The sequence below is a fragment of the Falco biarmicus genome, chromosome 3 (assembly GCF_023638135.1).
Source record: "Falco biarmicus isolate bFalBia1 chromosome 3, bFalBia1.pri, whole genome shotgun sequence".
Classification (NCBI taxonomy): domain Eukaryota; kingdom Metazoa; phylum Chordata; class Aves; order Falconiformes; family Falconidae; genus Falco; species Falco biarmicus.
This window is the reverse complement of record NC_079290.1, coordinates 31,610,181-31,620,557: the sequence shown is the minus strand read 5'-3', so window position 1 is coordinate 31,620,557 and position 10,377 is coordinate 31,610,181. Positions and strand designations below refer to the sequence as shown.

General features: G+C 42.3%; 1 protein-coding gene across 3 annotated transcripts; it reads right to left on the bottom strand.

Moving 5' to 3' along the window:
- Positions 1-3,432: 3,432 nt before the first annotated feature.
- RBM12B (RNA binding motif protein 12B) lies at positions 3,433-10,051 on the bottom strand. 3 transcript variants are annotated; one of them, XM_056330257.1, is made up of 3 exons: positions 9,912-10,051; positions 6,851-6,896; positions 3,433-6,151 (listed from the first exon to the last, which is right to left on the bottom strand). In XM_056330257.1, exon 3 carries the CDS (start codon positions 6,121-6,123, stop codon positions 4,024-4,026), a length of 2,100 nt encoding a protein of 699 aa, XP_056186232.1. In that variant the 5' UTR covers positions 6,124-6,151; positions 6,851-6,896; positions 9,912-10,051; the 3' UTR covers positions 3,433-4,023. The 3 variants fall into 3 exon arrangements, with proteins under 3 accessions (XP_056186232.1, XP_056186235.1, XP_056186233.1); XM_056330260.1 differs by lacking the exon at positions 6,851-6,896 and having other exon boundaries at positions 9,912-10,018; XM_056330258.1 differs by lacking the exon at positions 9,912-10,051 and having other exon boundaries at positions 6,851-9,905.
- Positions 10,052-10,377: the final 326 nt, after the last annotated feature.

Sequence of the window (10,377 nt, the reverse complement as noted above, 5' to 3'; positions counted from 1 at the left end):
GCCAAAACTTGTGGTGATGACAATGTAAATGCAAGTGTCAAAATATAGGGTTGTTTTAAACTCAGAAAAGTTTTGCACCAGAATTACATACTATTGACACTGAACTACTGTTGATAAGGAGTAGAATACTAATGACCAATACTTTCAAAGTACCTAGGTAACTAGTTCCCATTTATTTCAGCAAGTAGGGCACTTCAGTAGATACCTAAATCACAACATCAGAATTATGATTATCACCACTTTACCATTTTTATATTCAGTGAAGTCACGTGGTCCATCTCCAAAACAGATGGTTAACTTCCTGACTATACCAGGTTTTCATAATACACACCTGCAAATAGCAATTATTTCTGTACTATGCCTTTAAAAAGGAATTCCAAATAAAGAAGGAAGCAGTGTTTAGATGAATTCCCACTAAAAGATTAGGAGCTAGGGTACAGAAAAAGAAATTGTTTTTTTCCTCAGCAGGTTCAAATTCCTTCTCCTCCCCTACCTCACAAAAGAAGTGGACTTTAGGAATTACAGAAAAACTTACAGAAAGGGAGCAACATGGTGTTGAACAACTTTGTCCTGCATATACGATGTTTCAAATTTGCATGTTGGATGGAAGTTGTATGACACTGAAACTATAGATGGAAAAAAAAGTCACTGAAGAAACTATTTTAAAGCCAGAATTTAGAATGTAATTACAGAATTAGATACTTTTGCAAAGATTTTTCTCAGAAGTGCTTACTGGAAGACTGACAGTACTCCATTTGCTCATATGTATCTTTGACGGTATACCGACACCTAGATGTTGCAGGCTTGTATCCATTCTTGCTTCAGAGTATTTTGCCACTCGCAGGCCCCATCCCTTTGGGAGTAAGGATTATCTTCTTGTACTCCTCAGACTGTCATGTTACAGCTTTCCTGACTGCCTCAAGCTGCTTCTGCACATGATCACTATTACTAGTTTTTGATAACAGAGACTGTTCTCTTTTAAATCATAATTTTTGGACAATGGTAGAAAAAGCAAGGTCAGAGTAAACATTATTAAGGTGACTAGCTATATTTTATATTAATACCAAAACTGCAGTGTTTCATTTGTTAGTTACTCTTGCTATATGGATGGTACCTAAAAAGCAAGGGCAGCAACTCAAGCCATGTAATTATAGACAGTCTCTGATTTGTCCTTTATACTGAAAGTACAACAACTCCAAACCATTAAACATCTAAAGTTACAAAACCCTATTAACAGGAAATGCTGTCACCACACCATGCACCTGTACCACCTATTCAGGCAGAATCAGCTACACATATAATCGTCCCAGGTGAGGGGAAAAAAACACAAAACACTAACCAAAACATACTAGCAAGACAACAGCTATGAAGTGTGACTCAACTGTCTCATCAACATTATTAATTAACTGATGTACTCCCATCCGTTTCCCAGTTTCCCTATGCTTCAGATCACCTGTGCTTACTTTGAAGTACAAATTCTATCTTTATAGACTTTTTAAAAAACCCACTTCTTTGGCCTAGCAATCAAGACATTTCAGATTAACCTAGAGTAGTCATAAACTCTAATCTGGCTTCAAATTAAAGACAAATCAGCTACAGGGCACACAAAAACCATTCTGAAATGCTTTGATTATGAAGTTTTCCATCCCAAAAACTAATGGTATCTTACCAGGAATTACGCTTAACTTTCTTGAGAACAGATAACGCATTTTCTGAAAGATAATCTCACACTTAACTAGCAAAAAGCCTACTAAACTGCCCTATCTTTCCAGCTTCCAAATCCTTTTTTTCATTACAAGAATTCACGTGTGTGTGCAACACTAATCTAGAGACACGGTGAAAGTTTACCGATTTATTTTCAGTGTTTGAAATCTCCTGTTGCTTATTAGCTAGAAGAACTTCAAAACCAACAAATCAGCTAAAGCTGATTAACTGGAAGTTAGTTGCATTCACATTTACAACACAGCTGATAATACAGAGGCAAGAATTAGTACTGAAGAAATAACGTTATCTTACAAAAATATCATGATGAAATTTCCAACAGCATAATTAGGTCTGACAAGTTTATTTTGAGGATTCTCAAAATACATCTTTATTTTCCCTACAAAGTCTCCCGGTTCCTTGATCTCTTCTACAGCAGCTATGAAATAGAAACACCAATTTGTTGGGGTTTATTTCAATTCCATTTAAACTCAGGGGATGACTCAGAACAGTACACTGTTGGAAGTTATTCCCTACCAGACAGCAAAAAAGTATGTGTGTTCAGAATATGAAAATTTAGCCACATTTAAGTTTCTTTGCTCAGAGGAATCTACATATACAGACTGGGCATTCTCATTCAAAATTTTTTTTCCTAGCACGTAAAACAGAGGACAAATAATATGCAGAAGAAATGAGGCTACGCTAGCCTTTTGAAAATTATAGAACAAAAAAAAAAAATTGTTTGCTTCTACTTTGAGTTTAGATGGAAGTTTAACAACGATAGTTTTACATAAACAAAGCAGTTAAAGTTGGACTACCAGTGAGGGTGATCAGTCACTCGAACAAGCTGCCCAGAGGGCTGTGGAGTCTCAGTCCATAGAGCTATTAAAAATCCAATGGACAAGGCCTTAAATAACCTGTTCCAGTTGATGCTGCTTTGATAAGGTGGTTGGACTAGAGGCCTCCAGGTCCCTTCCAATCTCAACTACTCTACGAACCTATAAGTATCTTGTGTTGCCCAAGCAAAAGTTAAAACAAGCTTTCATCACCAAGTTGCAGCTTTGTTGTCTTAGTTTGAGAGGGGACTAAGACTTCATAAAATTCTTTAGTACTCCAAGTACTCTTCAGTACAGCTGCAATATCAACAAAGTCCTTATCTATACAATCAAGTTCCCTGCTAAGCCTGAATTTTGGTAATGCAGTTTTCCCTCAAACAGGCTAGCTTTTATTTCTTCCTAAAATTTAAATACACCGGTACCAGACCAGTCAAAGCATTCTAAACATTGATGTAAGCATTTATTTTCTTACAGAAGAAAATAACATAGTTGGTTGTCAGCTTGGTTGCCAGTGGCAGATGTTAGTTAAAACTAATCAGAGATTGACCTGGAATGCATCCAGACATCATTAACAAGTTAATATTCATAATATGAGCATGTGGAGAATAAAACAAAGAGCACTCGGAAAGCTCAGGCTGAAGTCAGAATTCTTGATCTAATTCCAACACTCATTTTCCGCCTCGAGGTATAGCAGCAAGTGAGAACAAGAGAAAGCCTATCCAACTATTAATACAGACTTTATAGTCTTTGTAAACTACCTATTCACTGCTGTGTTGACTATCAGTTCACTCTTTCCAGAGAAAGCAGCCAGCATCATTCTCACCAAAACCCACATATGCTGAGCATAAGAGTTCAGATCATTAACTATAAAAGTTTTAAATATAAGACACACATGTAATGGCAATTTCTTTATTTAAAAAAACTTGCAAAGCAGCTAATGTGAACAGGAAACTCTTTTTTCTTCTTTTAATACGAATGCCTGCAAACACATGAAACTGAAGAAAACCTGAACAGTTTACACAAAAAAAAAAAAAAATTATTAAGCTAACTTCAGTAAGAAGTTTTATTTACTAATGCAGGTAGCACTGAAGTTCATCTATTTGAACTGTTTGTGTGGTCAATCAACCAGCACTTACATTTTTATTTGATGCAAAGTCATGAGACATGGAATTAAAGCAAACTAAAAAAAAACAAAACAAACAAAACCCAAAGCATTACAATTCCATGCCTTTATACCTTGATGTAAGACATTCAATGTCCTCCAGAATTTCTGGGCTCTTCTCTGCCACAAGAAGTAGGCACAATACAGTTCCCATACCTTAACCATACCACTATTTCAACCAAGAGCTAAACTCTGAACTAGGTATTATTTACAACCGTTGACGGAAACTGTTTCTTCTGCATCTTCCAGTAAATAAAACAGTGAAAAATAACTGTCAATACTGTCAAATCTAGAATGCTTTATTCTAGAGCATCTTTGTCTCCTTTACAGCAAGCTCAACTTAACTTTCCGTGGACCAATTGGCCTATCATTCAGTTCATTAATAGCAGCCATAGCTTCCTCATAGTTTGTCATGGCAACAATGGCATCACCCGAAGGTAATCCTTGTTCGTTGTACTGTACAGAAACCGACTCTGGTATCACTCTGTAGCCATAGAAAAAATCCAGAATCTCATTAGGAGTAGCTTTAAAAGGTAAATTTTTCAATCGAATAGGAACAACGCGTTCAGAACCACCACTGAAATTTGGATCTGGCATAAATCTTCCTTCAGGAAAACTTCCCATTTTATTATTCCCAAACTCCATTCTGCCAAAAGGTTCATTGTCACCACCAAAATCCATGAGGGGTGGCGGACCTCTAAAATCCTTAGGAGGGCACATGAAGTCCTCAGGGGGGTGCCTAAATTCAGGAGGATGCCTAAAGTTCCCAGAGGGACCAAATGAATGTGTGGGTGGCCCTTGTGGTGGCCCAGATGGTGAACCAACTGGACGGGAAAGCTCACCTCTCTCATACGGATGTGAATGACCCTGCATTTCATTTGGTGCAGACAGTGGTACAGTTACACCAAACTTCTGCATCTGTTCTTCAGATATAAGTCTTATTAATACCTCTGTTCCCAGGAATCTTCGACGATTTAAATTTTCTGCTTTCATGGCTTGTTCTTCAGATTTAAACTTCACTAATGCTTCTCCCAACCCAACTCCTTTGTCATCATAGAGCAAGTAAATATCATCTTCATCAATATCAAATCTCGCAAAGAACTTCCGCACTTCAATTTTTGACACATCAAATGGAAAATTCCTTACATAAACACACATCTTAGGGCCAGAATGACCTTCCCGATAACTTCTTTCTGGTATGGCCTGTCCAGGATGATCTCTGTCCTGTGATCTTTTCCTCTCACAAGAATCAATTATTTTCAACATTGACTTTCTTGAAATTGGAAAAATGTAAACGGGACGATTGAGAAGAACCTTTCTATGACATTCCAAAGCAGCCTGATAATCTCTCTCACTCCTTAACATCACAAAGGCATCTCTAGTCCTCCTCTGATGCTTATCCGTTAGAAGCTTGATTTGTTTGCTGCATATATCCAGATCAGGAAAAAAAGCCCTCAAATCTCTCTTCTCCAGATTAGTAGATAGATTTCTTAGGTGTATGTAATATTCTTGGTTGGGAGATGAACGAGAACGTGTTCTTTGTCTCCTTGGTGACCTTGAATGAGAACGTTTCCTTGAATGCATGTAGCCTGAACTTCTTGGAGAATGGTCTTCACACAAAAAGTCATCGATTTCATTTGGCATGTCTACCCTCCCACCATATTCAATCCACCGTTCCTCTGTAGATGGGCTAATTTCTATAAACCTCTGACCCATGTATTGTCTATGACGTTTAAGTCCTTCTAAGGCATCACCAGGCGTAGCAAATTTTACCAAGCAATCACCATTGTTTAAACCATTGCGATGCTTTATCAGTATCACTCCATCCACGTGTATCCCAGCAAGGAAAGCACGTACTTCATCTTCTGTTGCAGAGTAAGGTATACCACGTAGAAATAAGTAAAGATCATCTGGGTTAAATGGATGAGAATCCTTTCTTGACTGATAGCTTGATTTAGGTATACCTATATCACCATGTCTTGTGCCATTGGTATGGAAACCAGCCTCCGGATGATTTGGTGGACAGTAACCAGGTTTACTTATTCCCTTTGGAAAAGCCGTGACTAAATGTGGAATATCTCCAACACCTGATGCACCAGAACCATTAGTACCTGTTCTTCTAGAGCCAGACATAGTTTCTCGTCCCCCACGGTCAAATCGTTTCCGGCTCATTTCTATGGTATTCTGCATTTCTGCCTTGCTGCTGAGAAAGAGCTCTATGCGTGAGTCCTTGATAAACCCTCCTGAACAGCTCATGGCACGCCGTGCATCTTCATCTGTTGCAAATATAATAAAAGCCTCCCCAATCTCTCCTCCAATAATATGAACACCTCCATCAGGAATATTCAATCCCAAGAAGAAACGACGAATATCTGCAGGACCCGCAACAACAGGAAGCCCCTGTAAACGGATGACTACAGCCATGCTGAGCTCAACCCACAGCAAAAATCACCTGCAGACAAAAAGGTACACATGATAGCACGTCTTTAGTACTCAGCTATTACAGTATCTTAACACTTAAGAAGCTAGAGCCTTTTAATGAATGTCCTTGTCTCAATCAAGAGAGAAGGTATCAAAAAAACCCACAAGTTCACAAGAACAAGATTAAAACAAGATTCACTCAAAGTTCATTATTCAGAACAATTAGCTACTCCACCAGCACACGTGCACAAGTCTATCAATAGTCCCTTGTCCTAAGGGCAACAAAATCCACCTAAGTCACTCCTCACCATCCATGATACCTGAAGAACACCTAAAGTCTTCCAAGGCATAGTTACTGTATGCCAGAGATCTCTGCCTAGTCCTGAGGAACAAAAAAAATCCTGTTTACTTTTGAACAGGACACTTGTGACCGTAACACAGAAAATACTTGATGATAAAAGGAGACAGGAAATAGGCTAACTATGTCACTAGAAAATGAAGTTATTCACGAACAGTGATGACTTTAGTGCTTTGACAAGTTGCTCTACCCAGTGATCAGTTCTGTTCAATAACGTTGTCTCTTTCATGTAGTCAGAGTACTAACTGCAGCAGCCACATGCACTCAGGAAAGCTTGTCCTAGTTCCCAGCCACAAGTCTGTGAGGAAAAAAAGGCCATGTGTGATCTTGTCACAATACTCAGTGAGAAGTGTTAAGCTTTTGGCAGCTTACCTGTTTCTGTTTTGAAGACCTGATAAATTCTGTAAAATCAACTTAACTGTGGAAAGAAAATGAAACATAATTAATGGCTGATATCTGTACTTCACTTTACATACTGTACTACACTGCTGCAGCTCATCCATAGCAGCAGCTAGTATTAAAGCCAAGCATGTAATGAACCCATAATTTGGGATACTATGAAGAACTCCTTCCATGTTCCAAGATGCCATGCACTGCACCTTTGTGTTTCCATTTTAGAAGCAAACGATATTCAAAATTTGCCTTCTGGAAATGACGAAAACACGATGAGATTACTTGGTCATCAATTGTGCCACACTGAACTGTTGAAATGAAACAGACTGACAGTATATCGAGGGAAAAACTCCCAATTATTTTGAGTCCTTGAAAGATGCGTAAGTCCATCTCAAGATTACAGAATGCGTCCATTCTTCTGAAATCCACCTGCTTTCAAAGTCCACTAGAGTATGCTACTCACCAGTCCAGCACTGCACCTAACAAACTGCAAAGACGATCAAATGAAAGAGCAAAAATATCCAACAAGGAGAAACCTCAGGGAGCGCTTCAGTTTACAAAGCAAACCTCAGTATTTTCCCTAGATGGTTACTACCTTTCAAGCATAAGAACAAGAATCACTTTCATACGCTGACTTAAACATATCCTCATTTTCAACATTATCTAACAACACACAATACACAGCACAGTACTCTCAGAACAAAACACAGGCTTCTGTAGCAAATGACTACATCCCTGTTAAAAAAACAAGAGCCAAACGCTCCAATGACAAGTGACTGAGAACAGCCCTTGTGTACAAACCCCTTGCTCACTAACAAACATAAAGCACTAGATCCTGATGGCAAGTTTTCCATTTATAACAGTAACTATCACTCCACCTGACTTAGCAATACAAGAGCAAAGCCCAAATTCTGTTACTGACTGATTCTACGTCACTTCTACATCAGCACTCTGTAAACACAACAAACTGAAAACAACTGCCTATTTAGTAACTTAACTAAAGATCATCTGTTCTCTGTACTTCTGTGGCGGCATGACCCCAGCCAGCAGCCGAGCACCCACACAGCTGACTGTTCACTCCCTGTCCCCACAAGCAGGACAGGGAAGAAAATAGGAAGAACGAAGTCAAGAAAACTTGTGGGTCAAGATGAGACAGTTTAATCAGTGAAGCGAAAAAAGTGAAACAAAGGAAATCACTCATCATCTCCCACAGGGTGACTGATGTCCAGCCTGCCTCTGAATAACCACCTTGGAAGCCAATAAAAAATTACCCCCAAAACATAACAAAATGATCAAACAAAAACCTTCTTCTGGCTCTACCTCAGTTTTTGTTGCTGAGCATGATGTTACATGGCATGGAATATCCCTTTGGTCAGTTTGGGTCAGCTGTCCCGGCTGTGTCCCCTCCCAGCTTCTTGCCTACTCCCAGCATAATCACCAGGGTGGCAGAACAGGGAAAAAAAAAAAGAGAAAGCCTTGACACTGTGCAAGCGCTCTTCATCCATAGCCAAAAGACTGATGTGTTGTCAACACTCTTTTAGCCACAAATCCAAAACACAGAACCATACAGGCTGCTATGAAGAATGTTAACTCCATCCCAGCCAGACCCAGTACACTTTTTAATGCATCTTCTCAACTGATGTGACGACAATGCCAAAAAGCAAGAAGAATTCAAGGGCAGAACTTTCTTATAGGACATTCGTGTCTTGAAAATCAAATCCACTGCCCTGCTACTTCATGATGTATTTAATCTGCAGTATTTCTCAATTTCACAACTCTGCATTCTTATCCCAATTTTTAAACAGCATTCAGAACAGATTTCCTCAGTATCTCTTCGGTGACAAACAGCAAGTTCTCCACGATGTACCATGGACACAACACACAGCCTTCAGTGGTGAAAACTAGACACAGTGATTCCAGATCATATTGTGATATTTAAGAAGTCCACAAACAGAAACGCAAGTTCAAATAACAAGCTTTTACTGACTGTATTTTAAACAATCAAGCATTGGTTGAAAGTGTAGACAAGCCATCCAACGATTTAAAGTGAATGACCAAAAAAAGTGACTTTTAGGATTAAAGTGCCACACAAAACTTAAGATCAGTTCATTAACTGAGCAAGAACTTCAGAGAGCAAGGACTTAAGTAACAGATTGACAATTTCATGCCACCAATTAAAAAGCACAGAAGTTTTATATTTGAACTGAGTTAACTGGAAAACAGTACTACCACAGCCTCAGAAAACTGCAAATACCATTAACACTTCACTAAAAAAAAAAAAACCCAACTTGCAAACATTGTAGAAAGCTAAGCCTGAACTAGTGTTTTTACCACAACGTTTAGAGATTACAAAGTCTGCACGCAGTGAGCATGCAAACTAGAAAGAACACCCACAGAAATACCCCAACTATAAAACTAGACCACTGTGAGCATAACTGGTGATCAGAAGACGATTTCTCATTCTAGTCTTCAAAATAAGCTTTAAGAGTCAAAGGAAGTTGTTGCTAAGGTAGTTTCCACATCGCAGAAGGAAGGGGCGAGTGAGCTCCGCAGCAGGGCCCGCTAACACGCCCGGCTCGGGCACGGCGCCGCTTCCGAGCGCGGCGAGCTGGAGAACGCCAGGCAGCCGCCCCGCCGCCGCCACAGCCCACGGCGCCCCGAGCACCGACGGCGCGGCACAGGCCCGGAAGGGGCCAGCGGGCCAAGCCCAGGGCGGCGGGAAGGGGAACAGGGAGGGAGGGAGGGGAGCGGGCTGAGGGAAGGCCGCCACACGGCCCGGACCGCCAAAAGCCGCGTGTGATCCGACCCCGCGGCGGAGCCCGGCCTCCCCACGGCACCGGGACGGGGCTGCAGGGAGGCGCTGGGGAGAAGGGTGAGGGGCAGCCGGGCGGCATGAGGAGGCCGTGGCCCGGGGAACGGCCGCGCAGCGGTTCCGCGACGGCCGGGCTGCCGAGAACCGGCTCACGGCGCATACCCCGCGCCCCCGGCCACACGCAGCGCCCCGGAGAGCCGGGCATTCTCCCTCACGCCATCCACCCACCGGACACGCCACTAGGACAGGCTCCGCGCCGAGCCCCGCTCGCCGCCGTTCCCAGCACAGCACCACCAAGATGGCGTCCCCCGTCGCTTCCCCCCACAACACTCCGAGCAGCGGCTGAACTGCGCCTGCGCCGGCGCCTCCCCCTCGCCCCTACGGTGGAAGGCGCACGAGTCCTTCCGGCCCGCTCTCGGCACGCGGCGCGGCGCATGCTCGGAGCACACGGAACCTCCGGACGCCGCCGGGAGGCGGGGCGGGACCCCCCGCGTGCGCGCACGCGCGGTCTCTCGCCCGGCCCTTCTCCGTGCGCGTGCGCGGCCCGTTGGCGCGCGGTGGGCTCGGCGCCGGCGGGGGGGCGCGCGCCGGCTGTCTGCATGCGCTGTCGGGCCGGCCTCGGTCCGTGCGGTGGCCGTGTAAAAGCGAAGTGTGCGCAGGGGACGGTGTCGCTTAGATTACTGTTGATTGGGCG